The sequence below is a fragment of the Sander lucioperca genome, chromosome 17 (assembly GCF_008315115.2).
Source record: "Sander lucioperca isolate FBNREF2018 chromosome 17, SLUC_FBN_1.2, whole genome shotgun sequence".
NCBI classification, from domain to species: domain Eukaryota; kingdom Metazoa; phylum Chordata; class Actinopteri; order Perciformes; family Percidae; genus Sander; species Sander lucioperca.
Window position 1 is genome coordinate 17,565,915 of NC_050189.1, and position 26,850 is coordinate 17,592,764.

At 40.6% G+C, this 26,850-nt stretch overlaps 1 protein-coding gene and 1 long non-coding RNA gene across 3 annotated transcripts in view; one reads left to right on the top strand and one right to left on the bottom strand.

Annotated features, from left to right (window-relative positions):
• LOC116059868 (low affinity immunoglobulin gamma Fc region receptor II-b-like) overlaps positions 1–26,850 on the top strand; it is a 347,874-nt gene that overhangs the window by 176,699 nt on the left and 144,325 nt on the right. The window contains exons 6-9 of one of the 2 annotated variants that reach the window (XM_035993881.1): positions 18,223–18,486; positions 18,566–18,808; positions 18,881–19,048; positions 19,190–19,922. The exons of the other annotated variant lie outside the window; for it this stretch is intronic. Of the exons in view, the coding sequence (XP_035849774.1) occupies positions 18,223–18,486; positions 18,566–18,808; positions 18,881–19,048; positions 19,190–19,302 (788 nt within the window). The 3' untranslated portion in view covers positions 19,303–19,922. Of the gene's footprint in view, positions 1–18,222; positions 18,487–18,565; positions 18,809–18,880; positions 19,049–19,189; positions 19,923–26,850 lie in introns of those variants that run through there. 2 annotated transcript variants of the gene reach the window in all.
• LOC116060904 lies at positions 235–20,283 on the bottom strand. The gene is made up of 4 exons (XR_004107613.1): positions 19,977–20,283; positions 19,753–19,758; positions 15,999–16,002; positions 235–246 (listed from the first exon to the last, which is right to left on the bottom strand). It is a non-coding gene; the product is annotated as an uncharacterized LOC116060904 (long non-coding RNA).

The window sequence follows — 26,850 nt, forward strand, 5'->3', positions numbered from 1 at the left end:
TGTTTGTAATAAGACCATTATAAATGTGTCATGAATATTTTATCTTGATCTCAAGTAAAGTGTAACCATTTGAACTTGTCATGAAGATGTCATCAACGTTATAAAACCAGTTTACGACAGTGTATGCAGTACCAAGGGGATTTCATAAGTTTTGGACAGATAATGTTGCTAAAGTTGCCACTAACTGTAGTTAGCAGCAGTTAGCTAATTAGTAGTCGGTAAACTGTCCAGCTGTCCAATTAGCCACTCAGTCACGAGGTGCAAAGAGCCAAACCCGGTAGGAAACCATCTCTGTAATCCATTCCCCAGCGCATTTTTTTCTGGTGTAGCCAGACCTTATTGCACAGCGCTGTGGAGATAGAACTGTCAATGGGAGAGTAGACTGTGAGCAACTGCAACTTATTAATTTCCCTGAGGGATCAATAAAGTTTTCTGATTTCTGTTTTTTTAGCTGATCAATTTTCTACATTTTCTTTCTAACCTGCTCTGACTGTAGGAAATGACCTGCCTGTCTCCGTGGTGACGACCCCACCCACCCAGGCTGAGGAGGGATTGGATGATGTCATCACTGCTGTCACCACGGTGCATCACTTCTGAACTGATCTGAAGTGAAGCTCCAAAGTTTCAAGACCTCTTAGTTTAGAAACAGGAGGACCCAGAATGCTTCCCTGTGGAACTCCACATGTTCTAGTTTGACTTGAACTAAGGATCTTGGACTCTTTAACCCTAACTCCACATGTAGTTTAACTTGTAGATGTAGGACGTTAAACTCAGGATCTTAAAGGTGCAGTAGGTAAGACTTATAAAACTAACTTTCTGTCATATTTGCTAAAATTGACCCTATATTTATATCAGGTAATTAAAAAAAAAAGATCCGGCTCCTCTGGCACCACCTACAGCCTGTAGTGTGATTTGCAAAAATCCACCACTCCCTGTTCAGATGCACTAATCAGGGCCACGGGGGGTGTGTAACTGCGTGTCAATCACGGCTCATACACACGCATTTTTTCTCCCTTGTGGGGGGAGGGGCTTAGGAGACTGTTTTGGGCTTTAGCAGAAAGGGGGGAGGGACTGAGAAGTTGTTGATGTTCATATTCTTTGGTTAAGTCCTGGATCTTCGCAATCCTACCTACAGCATCTTTAAGAGCTGATCGTTCTTTACATTCTGCTGTGAGTTGTTGTTCATGTTTGTTTCTGTCTTATGTCAAGTTTTTAATCTCTTCAGATCAAAAAAAATGATGAGCACCTTTTTTCTCTGTGCTTTGTTTCAATGTGATAATCACTTCACTTCTCTTGTATCAAACAACCTGCTTCCTTCTAGCTGACACTGAAGTTGTGTCTCACTTCACTCTCAGATACTGAACACTTTGTATGCTATGTAGTCACTTGTGCGTGTAGTGTGTACATTTCGCCAGGGTAGAGTTGTCGGAAATTGCGTACAGCTGTTGACAATACCGCATTACCAATAACTATTGTTGCCCAAGATAATATATACTGTCTTGTTTTCTGACTACAGTAAAAAAAACAAAAAACATGTACATTTGTTTAGTTCCATTTTCAGTTTATCTGCTGCAGCTTCCTCGCTTCACAAGCTGCACTGTTCAAGTGTTTCAACATTAATATTCAGAACTTATACTAGCTAGACATTCCTCTGAATCATCCTTACAATGTTAGCTATTTTGATTTTAAATCAGTTTAATATCTTCATTCATACAAAGAGTTTTACAACAGTTACTCACAGCTGTAATTTCACTGAGGGCAAGAAAGTAGGTCAAGCCAAGAGCACAGGTTTCCTTTCACAAATTGCCACAAGAGGGCAGCCGTTGCCTAGCAGAACAACGCTGCCTGTCAACAGCTGTTAATATAAAGTCAACAGTTTCAGTTCAGCCACACTGAGATGTGTGGGAGGTGCAAAGTTAAAGTGAGCTATTTTAAACAACACGCTCTACACTCTCAATACTGCCCATGTAGTTGTCTTTGATTACAGAATACAAATTTATGTTTTCCTAGGATACCAAACGCATAACCCGCCAATTTCAAACTGCATGCTCCACACTCTTTATGGAGTCGTCTCTGAGTAGGGGACATGCCATGTTGAGTCATACAGATTTATTTCATTCTTTACCTATAGTTTTGTTCAAATTGTGCTACAATGTTTCCACTCTTTTAAACTCAAATAACAAAATGAAACCAAGAGAAAACGTGATCTTTAAGGGACAGTTACCATACAATGTGACAAGTTATCATGAAGAAGATCAATGCTGCCAGTTTTTTTTTCTCAATGGCCTGCATAAACTCTCACACTATTTATAGTATAGTAATGTGTGTTACTGTTGCAGAAGTGTAATCCAGTGGTTAATGAGCAGACTGCCAGTTGGAAATCTGAGCATGTTTAGAATATGAGGCCAAGAAAATCTGTATTATTACTGCACATGTAATACAGTTTTAATTTTTAAAGTGCCCTACCACATTTTAGAGATACTCTGCTATGTTTAATATTGTTTTCTCACATTAAAAGTTTTTTAAAACCTGAAAAATGGCTGGAATCACATCTATGCACATCTGTGCACATGTGCTATATGTGCTGGTTTTACTGTAAAGTGTCTTTGAGTATTATGTAAAGCTCTATATAAATAAAATGTATTAATATTATTGTTACTTCTCTCCATCACTGAGAAATTCTGGATCTAGCCTTAACAACGCCCACCAACGAACTAAATGTAGGATTTCTTTAGCATTAAATGACACCACACCTCATAGGTAAAGGATGTTGTTTTAATAGTGATCCCCTGCGTCTTAAAGCCCTGACTCACGTCGCCTTTGTCTTGGCCAAAAAATTGCACTCAAACACACCTCGAAAACTGCAGCCGACAGGTAACTACCACGTACGTTCTGTGCATTCGTGAGAAGAAATAACTCTCCATGCCAGTGGGCGGCGTCAATCTATTTGTCATTCAAAAAAGGTGAAACCGGAAGCCCGACAGGACTGCGGCAATATAAACTGTTATTAAACGGGAAGGATTTTCTCACCGCATATAATTCTTTTCTTTAATCGATAAAAACGTCTGATGAAAAGTTGAAAATGCTTCTGGCGTTGTAAGCCTTTGGCCTTAGGTTGGGTGATGCAAAATAAGGTAACGGAATGTACCTGAACAGTAAAACGGTCTTTTTTTATCTAACTAGTATGCTCAGGTAATTTGTATAATTCACATTATTGCATAACACATTTACTTTGGCACACTTAGAAAACTACTTTGTAGATAATAAATACAATTAAAAGTCTTATTTAGCGACAGACTCGTCCCCTTGGTTCCCCTGAGAGATTCTGAGTTGCATCAGATGCTTTAATAAATACAACCGTACTCAGAGTTTAATCACCTCCTCAAAGCATAGTAGCACAATAATGTGCTTGAGCTGAATAGTCAGGGTTAGGGTTAGGGTTATCAGATGGATTCCTCTCAAAGGTGCTGACACCAGCAGGCAGCAAAGAAAGTCTTTCATTGACATGCTCCCATGATACGTCTTTTATACCCAAAAACTTTTCAGCTCCCCTCATAATTATTAAGATTTTGTGTTTGACTCAATGTGTTTGATGCTTATTGACTGTCAGTGCTGAATATCAGTGTAATAATATAATAATAGTATTATATCAATATCAGTTTCCTCTGTTTGACCTGCCTCTAATCTCAAAGCCTGGTAAACTATGTCAGTTTCATCCATTTCCCCTTTTGTAATTACACTCTCTTCACTGCCTCAGAATAACTGATGTTGGTAACATGTTTCACTGCTCTTTTCCTACTTCCTCTTTCTGAGCAGCATGATAAATTCCTCCATCACAAATACAGACAGCAATGTACAACATTCTGGCTGCATTTTCTTTAACGCATTGCGGTTGCATATCAGAAGAGAGAATGCAGGAAGGGAGAGTGAAGATGGAGAAAAATATGTGTTCTGTTGACTTCCTGTTGGTGCAGGCCAAGCTGCATGACTCACCAGGAGAAACCAGGTTGGGGTTGGCCTGTTGACCCAGCTTTGTTGTTAAGGGGTTTGGTCTTTGAACGCTGTAGGGCAGAATATTCACATCTCACACTGGGCAATAATATTATGGGGTGTTAGAGAGTGTGACTTGGAAGGGGCGCTGTGTACTGTTGGGAAGGGGGCTTTGTCTATTTTTACAATGTTCATCTCAGTGAAAAATATTCATCAAAGCCTTTATATAACAACAATACTTTTAGCTCTTTAAAGTATTCTTTTCTCTGCTCAGTATTCCTCTCATTACTGCCCAACACTGCAGACCACAAGCTCCACCCTCTAAATACTCACCATTGGGTTGAATTCATATCATTCCTCAGCTAAAGATTTAGTTATACATCAATTATGTTATAACCTCCCTTTCTGAAACAAAAAACCCAGAGTTCCCCTCATCCCAGGGTTAACAAACTCAACCCCAGGTCACAGCCCAGCTGTTTTCTCCCTCTTCCTGTCCTGCCTACAGTTTACGGTCTCTCCCTCTCTGCCCTTTTTTACGCAGCAAGCCTTTTGAAAAACTGCGGAGGACTGGATTGGTTATAATCTATAGGGGGCAGACGGCGATCACTTTTTGGCCCGACAACGGCAATTTTTAAGGTGAAATCATTTCTTGCATGTTACTTGATGCATGAGGTGAAGAAAATGTATCAATCAATGCACCTTAAATGGCAATATGACAACTTTGACTGGTTATTTTGTTGTTATTGTCTCTTGCATGGCAAGCCTTAGTGATTATTGAATCTTCATGCGCTTAAACAAATGTTAACCAGATTATAAAAACTGAGAATATTTTATTCCCGTACACAAAACATGTCTGGCATTTGGAGCAAAAGCAAACCGCTTGAAAGTCGGTTGGAAAATTTAGCGAGGAATGATGATTTTAAACCTCCTGCTTCTCCTGCTGTTCTGAGTCTGATCAGCTGAGGAAAGGCCCAGAGTGTGTGCAGCTTTACAGACTCATGTTTTTATTTCAAAGTTTAAACTTTCTTTATATAATTTATCCCAGCATGCACTTATAGACAGCACTTTAAATCCATAGGCAGAGAAGTTGTATCTTTTAATAATTTATATAATGAGCTGCTAGTACTGAGCATTAAGGAGCCTAATAGTGGCAGGGTAAGTACTGTTACTGAGCATTAAGGAGCCTAATGGTGGCAGGGTAAGTACTGTTACTGAGCATTAAGGAGCCTAATAGTGGCAGGGTAAGTACTGTTACTGAGCATTAAGGAGCCTAATAGTGGCAGGGTAAGTACTGTTACTGAGCATTAAGGAGCCTAATAGTGGCAGGGTAAGTACTGTTACAGAGGCTGCATGTTCTGTCTCTGAGACTTTCCAGAGAGCAGTAGTTGGAAGAGGGACCTGGCAGCGTGGGAGGGGTCATCTAGCACTTTCTGCGCCTTATGGCTGGTCCGCGTGGCGTAGATAGAGGCTACAGATGGGATGGTCCTATAATATACGTCCTATAATTTTGGATGCGGTGTGCACCACCATACCAGACAGCGATGGAGAAGACTAGCACGCTTTCCACTGTGGCTCTGTAAAACTGGAGCGTTGCATCCCTAGCTACACAAAATAGGTTGTTCTTCTAACACCATACCTTTAAGGCTGCCACTTCAGATCTGTAGTCTGACTCACTAAACTGGATAAAATAGTCTCCTCTCTGAGACAAATCCAAGGAGATTCTTTAACCCACAGTTTGTAATTTGCCACAAATTAAAACGTCTTTTGACTGAAATATTCATCTTCTTCTCCTCCATACTATAGACCTGTCAGTGTCTGAGCTCTGATAGAGATGCTGAGTGAGTTAATGAGACTTCCCAGTGTAATGCTCCTCTGGAGAACAGAGTGAAAGCTGCCTCCCACTGGCTGTCTGACTGCATTACATCATGCTTTCTTTCTTCTCAAAGCCTCGGCTCATGATTGGCTCAATGTATGCATCATCAGGTCACCTTTAGTTATTAACACAGAACACATATACTCATACTCATATACCGTATGTGTTTATGTGCATGACTGTCCCAGTGGGTGAAAAGGTAACATCTACCTTAACCCTCCTGTTATCCTCAAATGTACCAACATCTGTTATCAAGGATAACAGGAGGGTCAATTAGCTCAGGCTCCACCCACCCAGCATACTAGGTGACACAAATCAAACACACCTGCTGCCATGTTACTTCACCAACAGGTGCATGCTGGTTGTGGCTAACATGCTAAATGCTAACATGCTGATGGATGATCCTCCACTTCAGGTTCAGACAGTTGAGTTCAACAACACGCTCTCTGGGATGGATGGTATTGTTCAGAGGAAGGTTGCTAGGAAACGTGTGTGTGCCCGTGTGAACAAAACTGCAGTGTGTGTGTGTGTGTGTGTGTGTGTGTGTGTGTGTGGCTGAAGCTGCAGCTGCTGTTGAATTTATATATATATATATATATATATATATATATATATATATATATATATATATATATATATATATATATATATATATCTGTGTTGCCATGCAGCTTAATAATGTTCTTTTCTGTTTTCTGCTGCAGAGTGTTTCTGAAATGAATTTTGGACACTGTGATGTCATGTGTCTGTTGACATGTTGATGATCTTTATTTTGTCGCCTAAATGTGATTCTAATACAGTGAAGGTTGAATTGATCTGAGCATGTGTAAAGAAAGAGAAGGAGCTGTGCTGCCACCTGCTGGCTGTCTGACTCAACTGATATGATGCTTTCATCCAAAGAGAGTTTTACAATGAGCATCTCATTGAAAAAGATAAGTATACGTATATAAAGTGTCTGTTTTTAATGTGTACATTACTGCAGGAATGTGCAGTTATTGCCCAGGGGTGAAAAAAGTTTGCTTTGACTTCATATATTAACTTCTAGCTGTGTTCTCATCAACGTGATCATCTGCTAGAAGAATTGGATGTATCCATGGAAATGTGTGTGCCGTCTGAACTGGAACGCTCTCTGACTTGTGTGACTCAAAATCAGGAGAACCTCCCTTTCCCCGACATCACAATACAATATTGCTGCTCTGAGCATCAACAGTAGTGAAAGCTGAATATACTGTTTATTAGCACTTCTGTTTTATATCTTGGTTGGTGTGTCATTGAGTAGTCCTGTTCAGTAATCCGTGCCCACTGTTCAAGTGTTTAAACATTAACATTTAGAACTGATACTAGACATTCCTCTGAAACATCCTTACACGGTTAGGTTTCTGTATTCACAGGATTAATATTAAAGAGTTTTACAACAGTTACAACACAATTCACAGCTGTATATGTTATAGTTAAAACAAATATAACTACACAAGTAGTTATGTACATCTCATTGTACGTTTGCCATCTCATGGACATAATACACATAAATACTTATTCCAATCGTTAAACGCGTGTTTTTAGAAGGAACATTCAAACGTAGCTTTTCACCAGAAAAAAGAAAAGAAGAAAGTTGTGCGATGTAATAAATGTGTCACAGCAGACCTGGGGTCTCTGAATACAATATAAATAAAACAATGAGCATATAAAAGTAGCACAACTTCAGGATTCAAATGTAACAAAATATTTATTTTTCTCACAAGATACAAACAGTTTTTGATGCTGTTCTGTAAGTTATTAAAGGTAAGTGATCACCTTCCATCATGTTTCTATTCATTTGTTTTTTGAGACGCGGAGTGAAAGTTATTGTGCAAAGGAATTTGAATCATAGCCGTGGTATATGATTATTATATCACGGCTATGAACCAATCAGATTGCTCCCCATTTACTGGCCTGTGGTGTCTCTACACAACAAAACGCAACGCAAGATCACACCTGTTGCATCAGTAAATGTGTGATAGTGGAGCAGCCTTCATCCTCTATGATGTTAGAAACTGCAGCTACAACATGATACTCAGAAAAACTATGAAGGTAAATATGGTGCAAAAAGGGAGAGCTTGTAGAATACAATGTGAGAACTTGCAGAACAAAAAATCTGAACTTGTATGTTAAAATTTGCACTTGTAAAAATAAAATTTGCACTTGTAAAAAATATTCACACACATGTGATCTGAATTTGAAGTCATACAAAGAAAAAAAACATGAGAGCTTGTAAAAAAAATCTGAACTTGTAAGTTGAAATTTGCACTTGTAGAAAATGTTCACACACCTGTATTCTGAATGTGAAGTTACAGAAAAAATATTCACAAATGTGTAGATTGATATTTACATGAACACAATGACAGCTGCAAACTTATAATGCAACATTTACTCGTATACTTTTTTTTTTACTCTGGTTCATTTTCCATCACAACCACAACTCAGTGATTACAACCTCTGGAATCTGTCACTGCAGCTTCACATATGTGCTCTCTCGCATCACAAAGTGGCCAATCTGCGCACCTCGACTTTCACAACACTCTTTGTAATACATTTGGTGCAAAACTAATTTGTACCTGTGGACGTAGGCTGTGGAGCTCTGAGCTAACAGAACGGGAAAAGCCTTCTTATATACAGTCTATGGGAAAATCAGGGTTTCTATCGCCAGATGAGGGACAACTCTGTCCGGCTTATTTATGTAGCATGGACACTTGGTGGAATAGCATGCTAGCGTTAGCTAGCTAACTAGCAGCCAGCCCGCTTCTAAATAAATACCTTTTAATTATCTAAACACTTTTTAACAGTCAAACTAAAACACTGGCGGTGAGCTCCAGGGCCTGCAGCCGCAGATGGACCATCAAAAAATTAGCTTTTGCCATTTTCAAAGTTTGTGTGACTTTATTCCTCGCGGATACAAAATTTAATCGATCAGTAATTAATCCAGATTGTAATGACTTTTTAAGTAATTTGTCTCTGAGTGTCATAAGCTGTTTACACTCACTATTGATCCAAGGCAAGGAATAAACTCGTTTTTTTAAATGACCCACTTTCTGAAACTGAGACTGAACCCCTTTAATAGAGGAGTATAGTAGATCACAACATTTATTAGTGTCATCACAAGATAGTATGCTAGACCAATCAAGACTATTTAGAACCTCAGTTAAACATTGTTCTTGGCTCTTTGGAATAAATGTTTGTTTTATATTAGTGCTTTTACTAACACTTCTCAATCGCTTTTTAGTCAGCTTTCTATAAAAGAATATGGCATTGAGGTCAGACAAGCCAGTCAAGAAATTGTATGTTTTTATCATTCTATCTATTTTGTTAGAGAACACCAGGTCTATTAGAGTTTTAGAGCGATTTGTTATTCTAGTGGGATCACTGATCATTTGTATTAATCCAGAATTATCTGTAATTTCTTTCTGTCACTTTTGTTGTCCCATTTTACATTTAAGTTTACATTAGAATAACCTCATTATTAAAGTCACAACAACCCAGAAGTGTCTTAAATTGATCATAAAAATCTACTTTTGCTGAAGGCGGTCGATAAAGATAGGCCTATAAAGATAGGCTGTTATTCAAACTGTAAACTGAGTAAAATATTCCCTGTTTCCCCTCTCTGAGACAAATCAGTCAGTCAGTTCCAAAGACACACTTTAACCCACAGTTAAGAGAAATATAGGAAGTCATTGGACCAAAGTATTCATCTTCTTCTCCTACTTACTATAGTACTGTCAGTGTTTGAGCTCTGATAGAGATGCTGAGTGAGTTAAAGACTGAGTGGCTAAATGCTCCTCTGGAGAACAGAGTGAAAGCTGCCTCCTGCTGGCTGTCTGACTGCATTACATCATGCTTTCTTTCTTCTCTAAGCCTCAGCACGATTGGCATCTTTAATTATTAACACTGGACACATCCAAAATGTAAAATAAAAACAGGAATGTTGATGGGAAACCATGTGCAACACAAAATTGCAGGGTGTGTGTGTGTGTGTGTGTGTGTGTGTGTGTGTGTGTGTGTGTGTGTGTGTGTGTGTGTGTTCTCGTTTAACTATATTCGTGGGGTCCAAAAACTGGGAATACAGTATACTTGTGGGGTCCTGACAGCTTTGTGGGGCCAAAATGCTGGACCCCACAAGGTTAAAGGTCTGTTTGAGGGTTAAGACTTGGTTTTAGGATTAGGGTTAGAATTAGGTTATGGTTAGGGTGAGGGTAAGGGTTAAGGTTAGGCATTTAGTTGTGATGGTTAAGGTTAGGGTAAGGGGCTAGGGAATGCATTATGTCAATGATGGGTCCCCACAAAGAGAGTGAAACTGTGTGTGTGTGTGTGTGTGTGTGTGTGTGTGTGTGTGTGTGTGTGTGTGTGTGTGTGTGTGTGTGTGTGTGTGTTAGAGGATGGTTCCCCGAACCGAGCCCGTCGGTACCAGCCGGGCCGGGCCGGGTTCGGACAGATATCTAGAAATGATGTTGGGGTTCGGGTCAGGCTCGGTCACATCAGCGTGATAAGGCATTGAACATTTTAAATTTAAAAAAGCTTATTATGTAGGTGCGCGCCTGTGTTAACATGTGCTTTTTGCCCCGTGTGAGCTGATGCGCTCATCTGTTGACATTTCCAAATGCCAGCTTCCTACAGTTGGTTAATAAAAGCTTTCCACACAAACAAACGTATGTGTCATTAGTATGAGACTGTGTTTGGCTCAGGTCGGGCTCGGACATGTATATCTTAGTGCCTGTCGGGCTTGGGTCGGGTTCAGTTACTGCTCTGTCGGATGCGGGTGTTGTGCCCTTAAAAACAGAGATGGGAAGTAACAAAGTACTAATACTTCATTACTGTACTCAAGTAGATTTTTCAGATATTTTTACTTTACTTCACTATATTGTTTTGTGGCGACTTTTTACTTTTACTCCTTACATTTTAACATGAATATCGGTACTTTCTACTCCTTACATTTTACAAAATTGGCTTGTTACTTTAGTTTTGTACAAGAGGTCGTCATGTCGGAGAATAGCGCAGACACACGGTGAGCAGGCGCGCGCGCCACAAGGAGCAAAAATAAAAAGAGACTAGCTGTCCGGAGGATAATCAGTTGAGATTGTGTGTGTGCGTCCTTAAGAACTGTAAGTCGTACAACTTATGTTGTCTGTTCATTTAAGCCTGTTGTTGTATTGGTCTATAGTTCTTGCAAATTTAAAGTAAGTTAGCTAGTGATGTTGTTGTTTGTGTTCTTCACCTGTTACCTAGGTTGCACGTTGCTTGATCTTAATAAAGCATCAAAAGAGAGAAGTTGTCTCCGTCTATATTTAGCTATATTTGAGCACACACACATACATGTAGATTCCTCTAAATGTTAAGGGGAAGATTAAAAAAGAGAAACTGGATCTGTGAATTCTCACAGAATCACAACTGAATTCATAAATAGCTACTCAGTCAGAATCGTATTAACCTGGAGTCCCAGTCTCTGTCACAATAATCATATATGTGATGTTTTAGGCATATTGGCAGACATCCATTTAAAATGTAGGCAATGGCATATAAAGAGCCTTTTTTCCATGTCTACTGAAGTTTCTCAGCTTGCACTCTAGTAACATTTGTGTGGTCCAGGTAGCTTTGCATAAAAAAATGGTTGTCATTCGCAAAGCTAGTTTTACTTTTATACTTTGAGTAAATTTCCAATTTACTTTTACTTGAGTAAATAAGTTAAATCAGTACTTCTACTTTTACCAGAGTATTTTTTAACACAAGTATCTGTACTTCTACTTGAGTACGGGAAGTGAGTACTTTTGCCATCTCTGCTTAAAAAGGGGATTATTAACGGGAGAAGGATGTGTAAAACACACACACAGCTCTTTCCTTCACTCGTCTGTATTGAATGAGGAAGAGGAGCCCCTACTGGAGCCCCTAGGTATTACCAACAGATCGACGAACCATTAAACCACACAGATAAGGATCTGAATTACCTATCTGCATTCCTCTTCTTGGTGTTACTCACTAGTTGCTTAGTCTTCATATACATTTACAACTACCATAAATGAAATTATATATTTTGAAAATAGATACTAAAATAGATACTACTACTGTGATAATATCATACTGAATTTTTTTTGTTTTGTTTTAAATGAATTATGTTTAATTCAAAATAAATTGTATGTATGAATACATTGTTATATACAACTTGTCACACGGGCTGGGCTTGAACAGAAAAATGCGGCCCGATCCACACTCAAGTGTGTGTGTGTGTGTGTGTTTGTGTGTTTGAATGAGTGTAACACCGAGGGGTGAAAAGGTAACATCTACCTTCATTAGCCTCAAGTGATTCAAATCAAACACACTTTTTTTCGAGTTGAATGGTGGTCTTCTCGCTCCCCACTAGCGCCTGTGAGCTGAAAACCCACCCTTGCAACTTTCGGCCTGCGAGCCGGCGGCCTCAGCATCAGGAAGTATGTAGAGCTTAGATTGGCCCAAAAAATCAAGCCCGACCCTAACCGAGCCCGAGCACGTTGCGTCCGAGACCGGCCCGGCCCGACACGTTAACTGTAATTATGAGCCCGAGCCCGATTTAAACCAGACACTTTGTTTGAACTACAGAAATCTGTTTAGAATAATACAAGGACGAAGCCTGTAAACTGCGCTGTTAGTTTAGAATGGAACGGATCGCAAGTGGATCCGAATGAAGAAACGTAAAAAAAAAAAAGAAACAATGATGAACAACATATTGTTGTCACTGCCCACGACTTGTTTAAACTGTTTCCATACCTCCGACTTTCCTCCACACTTGCTCAAAGTTAATTCTCCTGTTTTTCTTTTTTTCTTTACATCTTCAAGCTCCCGGTGTGATGCGTGCGAGAGGAGGAGACTCCGCGAATGAAGTGCTGCATTTTGTAACTGCAGCCTAACTTTTGTACACATTTGTTACTTTTATATAGCCTATATATATACATTTATAATATTTCTGATTATGGCATAGCTATCTCCCCACCCAAATAGGATAATAAGGTAATGGATAAAAAAAATAAAAATTGCTTGATCAAGGGTCCGGCCCGAGGATGTGGCGGAAAATAACGGCCCGAGCCCGACCCGAGGTCCAGTCTGGCTCGGGTCGGGCTCGGGCTCGGGCCGAGAATCTAAATTCTAGAAGTATGGCATGATATCAGGTCATGCGATGTAACGAATTGCTTCACGGCACACATACGTCCATTCAGGAACCGGCTAGCAGGGTAGCGATGCAGTTTTTCACACTATCATCATGGCTGAGCCGGCAAAAAAGAAGCAGAAAGCTAGGAAAGCATTGTTGGAGGAACAGACAAAGAGGAAACGGCAGACTGACCGAGTGAGGAATCAGACACGAGTAAACATAGGAGCTGCCAAATGTCTATTGTGAAGCTGTAGGGGGGGCTCTATAGAGAAACCTTCCGAAGACATGGCCAAAACTGCATTGCACCCCTTTAAATACCTCTGAGCTGTTCCCTGGTGTCTGGCTGTCTGACTGAACTGATATGATGTTTTCATCCAAAGAGAGTTTTATAATGTTCATCTCATTGAAAAATATAAGAATACGTAAATAAAGTAAGTGTGTGTTTTTAATGTGTACAGTTGTGCAGGAACACACACACACTTGTGTGATGTTTCTAGTGATGGAGACAAAGAAGAGCAGCCGTACCTCTCTGTTTGATTTAATGTCTTTGATCACAGAAGTGTCAAAGTCTACTAGTTAAAGGGAAGTACAGTTTAAATGTTGACATTTTCTTTCTTCTTAACACTTGTTGCTGCTGTGAGAGCTGATAAGAAAACCCAAGTCCTGAGAAATGGACTTCACACCCACGGAGCTGCTACAGTATAAACAGACTTGTTAACTGAAAGAGGAACAAGTCACGATGTGAACATGTCAGGGTGTCACACAGACCATTCATTAGTAACACTTAAAATATAAATGTAAATCAAAATGTAAATGGCAATGCTGAGTTTCATAATCTTTAAAATGTTGCTCACAACATGGAAACCAAAGAATGCATTTTAGTATTTATATGAAACCAAATCAATAACAGTATGTTTAAAGCCCAGTTCAGACCAAAGACTTTCTGGATGAACATTCAGGAAATGATCGCCGTGCTTGAAGCCAGCTGTAAAGCTACCGACGTCATACAGTCGACACGTTTTTGAAAGGAACTCTGGGAGATGAAGTCCCAGAGGCCCGCCTGAAATTACACTGTACCGCCAAAGCTGCAGCTGGAAACACCTTAACTCAAATCTTACAATATCTTACGGACAATAACTTTAAAGCAAATATTTTGCACATTTTCTTATTTTGACCGTAACACACTAAAACACAAAGGCACATTACTTTTTGTGAAAACCTACTTGTCATTCGTGGCATTCTTGATGTGTAGTTTACACCGTTTATTTGAGTCTCTTTTGTTCCCCTTTTCAGTGGTTTAAAGGAGGCGAGATGTTGTGTTCACTTACTTACAACTGAACTGCAGCCACCTACATAGAGATAGTTTTCTTTGTTTCAAGATTATTAGAAGCTGCATTGGCCAAAATGTAGTACTTGCACAACATAACTACACTCATATAACCTCATGCTCATAAACCATCTCACGTTATGCATGCATATGTATGTATGTATTTCTATGCATGAGAGTATGTATGTATCTCTATATATGAGAGTATGTATGCATGCATGTAACACTGCTAGTCAAAGAGGAAGGAAGAAGAGTTTTACTTGATGCAGATATACACTGAAAAAAAGTCAAGACATCATTTCACCAACTGTCAGGATGGAGGACACATCTCTACTCTGGCTGCTCTGTAAGTAAACTGTGTTTCTGAAAAATATCAGCTGAAAGAAATAGGGATCGACTGATACTGGTTTATCAAGGCCGATACCAATTATTAGTAGTTAATGTAACCAATAACTGATTTGCATTTACAGTTAAAATGAAAGTCTTTAAGTCAAAATTAAGATTTTGGAATGTTACAAACTCCAACACAAAACTTAGTTTAAATGCTTTAAGCAGTTATTTAATGAATGAGAAACGTTCAACATAATCCCCAGTAACAGAGAGTCAGATAGTGTTGTGGGGGGGACAGACTCAGTGGGGTGTGACAGTAGGTCTAAGGGCATTTTTAGATACTTCTTGAATTCTCCTTTTAAGGTATTTGCATATAAGTGATCCCCATGTGTTTCATATCAAAATGCTCAGAACAAACTCAGCTTTCTTAATAGTGATGCCCCAAATCGTTCCAGAGAAATGTGTAAAGAGATAATTTGGCCCTAAAACTGAAATATTTCTCAAAACTCTTGCAAAAACATACCTACACTCAATAGATTTGGTGCTTTGGAAATTATTTTACAAAAGTCTTGGGTTCATAAAAGTAGCGTAATATATGAATAACATAGTAAATAAATGTCTAAAATGAAATTTTGTATTTACCCAGAGGGTTAAGTCAGACTCAGTGGTGAGTGAATACAAAGCAGAGGGACAGACATAGAGCTGTAGCCGAGCCAAATTAATTAATCAACTTTATCAGTTATCAGGGAAATAAAACGCTGATACAGATGATCTACAAACTGTCAAAAAACGTCTCAATAATCAGTCTAGAAAGAAATACAAGATGAAAGGAAAACTGATGTATCTATAGTCTGTTTTTTGCAGTTTAAAATTATGATAATGTCATTTTTAAAGATTGTGTAAATGATGTAAAGCCTGCTTTTAATGTGTTCTTTTCATTTATTATTTAAACTTTGAACCAAACCAAACTCAAACTAACCTGATTGTCTTATCTCTTCAGTTCTGACCTCACTGCTGAGCTGCCCAACAAACCAAGGTCAGTACACTGTTTTCTTGATAGAAAAGGTCATGTTTAGAGTACTTTGAGTATGTGTAGAGGGCTATTGTGAGTGTTCAAGTTGAGATTTTTCAGTAGTTTATCATTTAGAAACAAGATGCCTCATTTATCAAAGCATGCGTAGAACAAGTTGTCAATGAGTTTGTTAAAAGTTTGGTTTTCATCAAACCTGCACATGAACAATGATACATCTCACCTACATCTATATCTGCAGGCTTGTTCACACTCCTTCACATACAGATACTGCCCCAGAATACCAGATAAGATTAACCACATCCCTTTGAAACTCTGAGTGGCTTTAATGTAGAGATTCTTGTTGTGAGCAAAAGTAGAATACGAGAAAGATAAAGATGAAAAACATCACACACAATGAGGTTAAGATATTGGAGCATTCCAAACATGAAGGAAGGTTTCCCAGCTTAGATCAATTATTGCATGTGTAAAGAAAGGAGCTGATTCCTTAAGTTTCCCATGTCATGTTTGTCACGCCACTAAGTGGCCCATCCCACACGGAATTACATGACACCCATATAAAAGTAATTTAATTCACAGCTTCCTGTCCAATGTTCACACACAACATACTCTACTGTGCACAAAATAAAGAATCAAGAAAACATATTACAGCAGCTGCAACACAATAGTGTAACCCCATACACTGTCAACTAGACATTTCGTACCAAAACAACAAAGACAAAAAATTTTAATAGCTAAATATATGTCTCTACCAGACAGAAAATCACAGATACAAAGCAGTCCTCCTTTAGCTTGTTCTAAAAAGTATAAAAAAAATGTTTTATGTTCAAACAACCAAACAAACATGTATATCCTGCCTCATCTCTTTTACTTTAACTTTGTTAAATAATTGCAATCTTAAATCATGATAATATGGACAATACAAAGCAAAATTAACGTAATTTTCGATTTCATTGAGATCACATGAATTCAATTCAATTTTATTTATAGTATCAAATCATAACAAGAGTTATCTCAGGACACTTTACAGATAGAGTAGGTCTAGACCACACTATAATTAACAAAGACCTAACAATTCCAGTAATTTCCCAAGAGAAAGCATTTAATGTGATAGTGGCAAGGAAAAACTTGGTGGCAAGGCACCTTGGGTGGTGAGAAAAACTTCCTTTTAGGGAGAAAACTCGGACAGACCCAGGCTCTTGGTGCCAGTTGGGGGGGTAATGAACAATGGCAATAATAGTCATAATAAAGATAATGGAACAATGACTAGAAATAGTATTTGTAGTAGTTCATGGCATAGCAGGGCCCTGCAGGGCGTTACAGGGTGTAGCAGGGCACAGCTGAGCGTAGCTGGACGTAGCTGGACGTAGCAGGGCACTGCAGAGCGTAGCAGGTGTAACAGGGCATAGCAGTGCGCACAGCAGGATCACGGTGACAGGCTGCAACCATGATTTAGGTGCCACCCTAATCAAGGAAACATGCTGGCCAAAAGAAACACATAAGGACTCTGGGGAATAAGCTCCCCAGAACTAGGTTAGTAACAATCCTTTCTGGGACAAGGATGCACACAGATGGAAAGAGAGAGGAGAGAGGAGCTCAGTGTGTCAAAGGATGTCCCCTGGCAGTCTAGAACTATACCAGCATAATTAACAGAGACAGGTTAAGGAGAGGAGCCTGGTCGCGCTAGAACTCTCCCCAACCAGATCGGGCTGTACTCGCCTGCCTCCCTCTACCTTTAATTATATCATTGATTGTATGGTAGATGAATCTAACAACTATGAAGAGAAGCAGAGAAGAGAAGGGGTGCCATGTCTGCAGAAATATACCCTCCCCTGCCGGTCTAGGCGAACGCTGCAACTCCTCACTCCCTAACTATAAGCTTTATCGAAGAGGAGAGTTTTAAGTTTACTCTTAAATGTAGTGACGGTGTCTGCCCTCCGAACCCAGACTGGGAGCTGGTTCCACAGGAGAGGAGCCTGATAGCTGAAGGCTCTGGCTCCCATTCTACTTTTAGAGACTCTAGGAACCACAAGTAGCTCTGCATTCTGGGAGCGCAGTGCTGTAGTGGGACAATAAGGTACTATGAGGTCTTCTAGATATGATGGTGCTAGACCATTTAGAGCTTTGTATGTCAAGAGAAGGATTTTATATTCAATCCTGGATTTTACAGGAAGCCAATGCAGAGAAGCTAATACAGGAGAAATATGATCTCTTTTCTTAGTTCCAATAAATAACACAGTCTGTCTTCCTCACTGGTGCCCGACCAACGTCCTGTTTCAATATGGAGAGGGAGTATTCCAGACCTGAACTGAGCACGCAAATCTTTTCACCTTGGACAGAATATATTTTACATATTTCTCAATACCAAACTAATTTTTCATCAAACGAGAAGTTCTAAGTTTTGGTTTGTTCTAAATCTCAGCATCCTATTTCTCTTTAAACTGGTGAAAAACAGTGTCAGGTAGCAGTAATAATCAACCACTAGTTTTTCAACCACAACACATTCTTCTCCCTCCTCCCTCCAGCCTCTCTGACTGTGAGTCCCAGCAGATCTCAGATGTTTAAAGATGAATCTGTCTCTCTGAGCTGTGAGGAGGACGACAGCTCTGCTGGATGGACTCTGAGGAGGAATACAACCACAAAAACCAGGACTCAGTGTGGAGATGGCTGGGGAAAACCTGCTGGTTCCTCCTGTAACATCAGCTACATGGCCCCATACCACGGTGGAGTTTACTGGTGTGAGTCCAGAGAGGGAGCAACCAGTAACAGCATCAACATCACTGTCACTGGTAAGATCAGACTGTGGAGTCAGTATTGATGAAGCTGTGTGTGAATGGATGACATGCTGTAGTTTGTCTCTGTGTTGAGGTGGACCAGTGATCCTGCAGAGTCCTGTCCTCCCTGTGACGGAGGGAGAAGACCTCACTCTGCACTGTAAAACAAAGACGTCCTCCAACCTCTCAGCTGATTTCTATAAAGATGGCTCCTTCATCAGGACTGAGCCAGCAGGTCACATGACCATCCACCATGTTTCCAGGTCTGATGAAGGCCTCTACAAGTGCACCATCAGCAGTGTTGGAGAGTCTCCACCCAGCTGGGTCTCTGTCAGAGGTGAGGAGGTTACCTTTGATTTCAGGAGTTCATTCATCCAGATATTCACCTGACAGCTGATTCTCTCTACAGAGAAAACAAAGACCACAGGCCCTACTTCAAGCTCTCTGCCACCCCCTGACACCTCAGCTCCGCCCCCGACCTCAGACTGCCTTGTGATCAGACTGGCCGTCCACCTGGTGGTGCTGTACTGCATCTCCACTTTCATCATGGTGTCTTTTTATCGACACAGGACCAAAGGTAACATTAACTGTAACACTCTGAATCATTAACTGATCTTACAATCAATCAATGAATCAATCTCACACCACCACTCTGGTGTTGATCAGTTAACAGCTAATCAATTATCTACATTTTCTTTCTAACCTGCTCTGACTGTAGGAAATGACCTGCCCGTCTCCGTGGTGATGACCCCACCCACCCAGGCTGAGGAGGGATTGGATGAAGACTATGATAATGACATCACTGCTGTCACCACGGAGCATCACTTCTGAACTGATCTGAGAAGAAGCTCAAATGTTTCAAGTCCTCATAAATCAGGAACAGTGGAAGCCTCAGAAAGCTTCCCTGTGGATCTCCACATGTTCTAGTTTGACCTGTAGATGGAGGATGTTTACCAATTTAGTTTTTAGTCCAAAGATTTGCGATGAAAAGAGTTTAAACTTGCAGCTTCTTGTAATGCTCCAGTCTGCAGCGTTTTGAAACCTGTTAGTTTCCACCAATGAGATGAGACGGTGTATCCTCTGCATTGAGATGACTCTGGGGCGCTCATTGAGCCTCCGTCTAAAATTCTGCCAACAGCTGACAGTTTGAAACATAGAAATAAAATGGATCATTTCATTTCTATAGTTTGCAGCTGATTTGACCGTTCCAAAACCAGCCTCTGAAAACGTAACCATCTGAGTCCCAGCGACACCATCAGCTTGTTTTAGTCGAGCTGAAACGGGCCGCTTCAGATGTTACGGTTTCTTCTCGTTGCAAACTTTGCTCTGAACTGGACTTTAGTAGCAGATAGTTGTTCAGGTTCTGCTGTAAGTCGTGTTGTTGGTCATGTCTTAGATGCCAAGTTTTTAAATCTCTTCAGATCAAATCAAATAAAATGATGAGCATCTTTTCTCTCTGTGCTTTGTTCCAATGTGATATTAACTTCACTTCTCTCATATCATACAGCCTGTTTCTTTGTAGCTGACATGTGACATAGTCGTATATAAAGAGGAAGGAGGAGGCTTTTACTGGCTGTCCAACTGCTGTTGATCCTCACCAAGAGAAGAACCTCATCAACTACGACATCACAATTCAACATGGCTGCTCCGAGCATCAACAGTAGTGAGAGCTGTGTGAATATACTGTTTATTAGCACTTCTGTTTTATATCTTGGTTGGTTGGTGCCTTGTTGAGTGACATTTTGCAGGTGAAGGCCCAGGAGGCAGCTGACATTTTGGGCCCCTGGGCCTTTCCCCGGTAGGCCTGTTCAGTAATCCGTATTTACGTGTTTAAACATTAACATTCACAACTAATACTAGACTTTCCTCTGAAACAACCTTTAATATCTTCATACAAAGAGTTACTCCCTATGTCGACAACTTCATCTTGTTCTGGGAGAGGCCCAGCCTGCTGAAACATGATGGTCTCCACCCAAACCGAGATGGAGCCAGGCTGCTATCTGACAACATAACGACCACACTGAAAGTTAAGTATTGACATTCTGTTGAAAATATCACAGATTCATGCCCCCCAGGTATTGATCTTAATGACACTTTACAAGTGAATGAATCTAAAAATGTTTTCTGCAGGGTAACATGTAGTACTAGTACTATTCCAGTTATAATCAACAATAGACCATACAAAGTGTTGAATCCCCTAAGTAATAAGAAGTTGACTGCAAACATAGTCAATTTAGCATCCAGTTCACGTCAGCCACAACCTGCCCCAAAAAACGAGACAGTGTCTGTAACTCGACTCAGATCAGTTAAATCACAGGTAACCAAAAGAGGGGCAATACTTAACAACCTAATTGGAATTACAACTACCACTGCAATGATAGAACAGGATAGGAAAATTAGATGCGGTCTACTAAATATCAGATCTCTGTCTTCTAAAGCAATACTAGTAAACAAATTGATATCCGATAATCAAATTGATCTATTCTGTCTAACTGAAACATGGCTGGGCCATGAAGAGTATGTCAGTCTAAATGAAGCCACTCCTCCCACTCATATTAATACTCAAATTCCTAGAGACTCAGGCCGAGGAGGGGGAGTTGCAGCCATATTTGACTCAAACCTGTTAATTAATCCTAAACCTAAACTAAATTATAACTCTTTTGAAAATCTCGTTCTTAATCTTCAGCATCCAACATGGAAAACAGTACAGCCAATTATATTTGTTGTTGTCTACCGAGCACCAGGTCCATATTCTGAATTTTTATCAGCATTCTCAGAGTTTTTATCATGTGTAGTCCTAAAATCAGACAAAGTACTTATTGTAGGTGATTTTAATATCCATGTGGACGTTGACAGCAATACTGCTTTCAATTCACTGCTAGATTCTATTGGTTTCAGTCAGAGTGTGCATGAGGCCACTCACTGTTTTAACCACACCCTCGACCTTGTGCTGGCATATGGCATCAAAATTGAAGATGTAATAGTATTCCCGCAAAATCCTTTATTATCAGACCACTTCTTAATAACTTTCGAATTCTTACTACCCGACTATACGAAATTAGATAAAAGCTTCTACGCTAGAAGCCTATCTGACAGTGCTATAGCTAAATTTAAGGAAGATATTCCAACAGCACTAAACTCATTACCGTGCCGTAATATTGACCCTTTGCACGTGACGTCACGCTCCACTCGCGCGAATTATGAACGCCATGACGGACGGCGGAAGAGCTATGCTGTAGATGGACGACAAGCTAAACTCGTACGTTTTCGTTCGTGTTTGTGTTCTCAAATGCACAATGTGCAGAGTAATCCTCACCAACACAAGCATGTGTGTGTATTGCCTTTCTGTTTCAAATGGAAATGAGTGATAAATAAAATGATCCTCAACCAGCTTGCTGCCGTGCTAACCAGCTAACAGGTCCAACCCGATGATGACCCACATAACTAGCTAACATCGGTTATTCACTGACCTAGCTACATATCCAAAAAAGAAAGCCGCTCCATTGATCATTTAACTTAACACACATACAAAAAATATCGGTTAAATTAAAGATGACATGGCACGGAAACTAGCTTCAAAAACGAGTTAAATGCGGGTCTGCGGAGCTCCTACCCCGGCTAGCTGACAAGCTAGCTGCAGCTAGCTTTGGACGGCTCGCTAGCTGCTGCCCATCGCGTCGAAATATCCACCGGTCAAATCTAAACATAGGCTACGTAGCGAATATAATCACAGATAAGAAGATGGCTAGATGTTACAAGTATGTGTGGTTACTACTGATCATAGACACTCCGTGATTTACTGCATGGATTAACGTGTGATAGATAATTAATGACTGCACTTCCAAGAGCTGGGATGTGTTCAGGCATCCATTAGCTAGGAAGTTGCATTGGCACACCCAGTGAACAACGGTATGGGTAGCCACGACTGACCATGTCATCTAAAAACATGGGCTACGTGTTATATAAATCTTTACTTAAGGAGAATTCCGGTCAATTTTTACGTTAGTCTTGATCGCTATGGTACGCGAGTACTTTCGATAGAAAAAAACCCGACCCGAATCAGCAGGTAACACGGAGAAGCCGCAGCTATGTACTACAAGCATCCACTGAGCTAAAACGGCAGTGGTCGGGGCCTTTGTGCCTCTTAACAGACACAAAATGCAATTAATATGTCCGTGCCACATGAACAGGGCCCTTACGTGTCAACAAGATGCGTTTTCAACTCAGACATTGTTTAAATTCACGTACCCTGGTCCCTGTCTCGATCCTGCTGGTAGCTAGCTTGCCCTGGTAGCTAGCTTGCCCTGCTAGCTGCCGTCCGGTGAGTGCCGTCCAGCTACTACCACACTACTGTTTTTTTAGGGGGGGGAATAAACTTCAAGACGTGACATGACCTGTCCTCTGGAGGACATAGCCACACTACCGCCGCTCCGCGGATTATTATTGGGATGATTATTACAGAAGCCTGTCTGAATACACTCACCGGACGGCACCTAGCAGCTAACGGCTATCAGCTAGAAGGGCAAGCTAGCTACCAGCAGGATCGAGACAGGGATCAGGGTAGGTGAATTTAAACAATGTCTGAGTTGAAAACGCATCTTGTTGACACGTAAGGGCCCTGTTCATGTGGCACAGACATATTAATTGCATTTTGTGGCACAAAGGCACTCTAAAACTTGCCCCGACAACTGCCGTTTTAGCTCAGGGGACGCTTGTAGTAATTAGCTGCAGCTTCTCCGTGTCACCTGCACTGATTCGGGTCGGGGTTTTTTCTATCGAAAGTACTCGCGTAGCTATAGCGATCAAGATTAACGTAAAAATTGCCCGGAATTCTCCTTTTAAGTAAAGAATAGATGTTAATACAAAATAAACCCTAGATTGATGTCTTATCTTTGCCATTATGAGGTACCTCCCCCCACCGTTAGCGTAGCATCACGTACCTCTAACCCAGCCAGCTACAAAGAACTGGTTAGCATCCACACTTTTAAAAGCTTTGAGATCAGCACCAGTATATGGGGATACCCCGTTTACCACATAGTGGTACAGATCGTGTGGACTGAAGTCGGGCAGACTCTGTGATTTAATGAGGTCCGTGAAAACTGAGGGATAACGAACTAAGGGTCTGTATCCAATCCTGCTATCTCCAACTTCTCCAAATACTGCTCTTTGTGAGCACCTACCAGATGCCCTACCTCGACCGATAACGGCACGACAACTTGTTGTTCAATAGAAGAAGCCATATAAAGCCACAAATACAGTTTATTTAGTGTTATGTATTTCAAACTGATTGAAACTATGAAACTTTCCGCTCGTCCATTACTGTTTAGCCTGTGCTTCCGCCGTCCGTCATGGCGCCGTCACGTGGTCGTGTGACGTGTTTGCAAAGGGTCAATAACAGAGGATCTTTATGTAAACTTTAGTCCCTCTCAAATTGATAATTTTATAGACGGTGCTACAGCCTGCCTACGGACTACTTTAGACTCTGTTTCTCCCCTTAAAAAGAAGACGTTGAAGCAAAGGAAACTAGCACCTTGGTATAACTCCCAAACTCGTAAATTAAAGCAAATCTCACACAAACTTGAAAGTAAATGGCGTTCCACCAAACTGGAAGAATCTCGTTTAGACTGGCAAGAGAGTCTGAAAACCTATAGGAAGACCCTAAGAAAGGCCAGATCAGACTACTATTCATCACTAATAGAAGAAAATAAGAACAACCCAAGGTTTCTTTTCAGCACTGTAGCCAGACTGACAGATAGCCACAGCTCTATTGAGCCATCTATTCCTATAGCTCTGAGTAGTGATGACTTCATGAGTTTCTTTAACGATAAAATTATAACAATTAGAGATACTATTCATCACCTCTTGCCCCCAACCTCTAATGGGTCACCTTTAACTGACAGACTGCTAGAAAGAATGACTAGACCTGACATATTCTTAGATTGCTTTTATCCTATAAACCCTCAACAATTAATGCTAAAGGTCTCTTCAGCAAAGCCATCTACCTGTCTCTTGGACCCCATCCCTACGAGGCTACTTAAAGAAGCGTTACCCGTGGTTAACACTTCATTGCTAGATATGATAAATATGTCTTTATTGACAGGTTATGTACCGCAGTCATTTAAAGTAGCTGTGATAAAACCTCTACTGAAAAAACCCACCCTCGATCCTGAGGTCTTAGCCAACTATAGACCTATATCTAACCTTACCTTTCTCTCCAAGATCCTTGAGAAAGTAGTCGCTAATCAGTTATGTGATTTTCTACATAGGAATAGTCTAGTTGAGGACTTTCAGTCAGGATTTAGAAAGCATCATAGCACAGAGACGGCACTGGTGAAAATTACTAACGACCTTCTAACTGCTTCAGACAAAGGACTTGTCTCCATACTTGTCTTACTAGATCTTAGTGCTGCATTCGATACTATTGACCATACCATCCTGTTACAGAGACTGGAACATTTAGTTGGCATTAAAGGAATCACACTAAACTGGTTTAAGTCCTACTTCTCTGATCGATCGCAATTTGTTAATGTTAACATTAAACCCTCCAATTACGCTAAAATTAACCATGGCATTCCTCAAGGCTCAGTGCATGGACCAATTCTATTCTCCTTATATATGCTTCCTCTAGGCAATATTATTAGGAAACACTCAATTAACTTTCACTGTTATGCGGATGACACCCAATTATATCTGTCAATCAAGCCAGACGAAACCAGCCAGCTAGCTAAACTTCAAGCTTGCATTAAAGATATAAAATCATGGATGGCCTACAATTTCCTGATGTTAAACTCAAACAAAACCGAAGTTATTGTGCTGGGCCCGAAACACCTACGAACCTCATTAGCTGAAGATATAATTACTCTGGATGGCATTGCCCTGGCCTCCAGCACTACTGTCAGAAATCTAGGAGTTATTTTTGATCAGGATCTATCCTTTAACGCCCATCTAAAACAAACCTCTAGAACAGCCTTTTTTCACCTTCGTAACATTGCTAAAATTAGGAACATCCTATCTCAAAACGATGCTGAAAAACTAGTCCATGCATTTGTTACTTCCAGGCTGGACTACTGTAATTCCTTACTATCAGGATGCTCAAATAAAATCCTTAGGACTCTCCAGCTGATCCAGAATGCTGCAGCGCGTGTTCTGACAAGAACTAAGAAAAGAGATCATATTTCTCCTGTATTAGCTTCTCTCCATTGGCTTCCTGTAAAATCCAGGATTGAATTTAAAATCCTTCTTCTGACCTATAAAGCTCTAAATGGTCAAGCTCCTTCATATCTTGAGGACCTCTTAGTACCTTATTGTCCCACTAGAGCACTACGCTCCCAGAATGCAGAGTTACTTGTGGTTCCTAGAGTCTCTAAAAGTAGAATGGGAGGCAGAGCCTTCAGCTATCAGGCTCCTCTCCTGTGGAACCAGCTCCCAATCGGGGTTCGGGGGGCAGACACCGTCGCTACATTTAAGACTAAACTGAAAACTCTCCTCTTTGATAAAGCTTATAGTTAGGGAGTGAGGAGTTGCAGTGAACGCCTAGACCGGCGGGGCAGGGTGTATAGCTGCAGACACAGCACCACCGCTTTTCTCTGCTTCTCTTTACAGTCATCAGATTTACCTATCGTATAATCAATAATATAGTGCCTCTCCTAGTTATGCTATTGTAATTCTAGACTGCCGAGGAAGTTCCTTCTTATGACACGCTCTTTTCTTTTGTTTCCTTTTATGCACATCCTGTCCCAGAAGTGCTTGTTACTAACCTAGCTCTGGGGAGTTTACTCCCCAGAGTCCTTATGTTTCTTCTTCGCCCAGAACATCGCCTCGGATTAGGGCGACACCAAGACCTGGGTCGTGGGTGCAGCTGTGGCTATGGACCTGCTACACCCTGCTACGCTCTGCGATTCCCTGCAATGTCCGGCTACGTCCTGCTGCGTCCACCGCGTCCACCCATGCTCTGCTGTGCCACGCTACATCCCGTACCGTCATAACCCCAACCGTCAGACACCGCCCACCAAGAGTCTGGGTCTGCCGAGGTTTCTTCCTAAAAGGGAGTTTTTCCTCGCTACTGTCGCAACAGCCACTGCTAATGCTTGCTCTTGGGGGAACTATTGGAATTGTTGGGGCTTTATAGAGTGTGGTCTAGACCTACTCTATCTGTAAAGTGTCTCGAGATAACTCTTGTTATGATTTGATACTATAAATAAAATTGAATTGAATTGAAAAATTGAATTGAAATTGAATTACTCACAGCTACAGTAATACCCTCTTAAGAGTCGCCTGCATTTTCAAGCTTTTTGGTCTAAACGTCATTCCCAAATTAAAATTGGTACAGCTCCCATATACTTTGACACTCAGGGATGTGGTATCATTGGAAAGAAAACA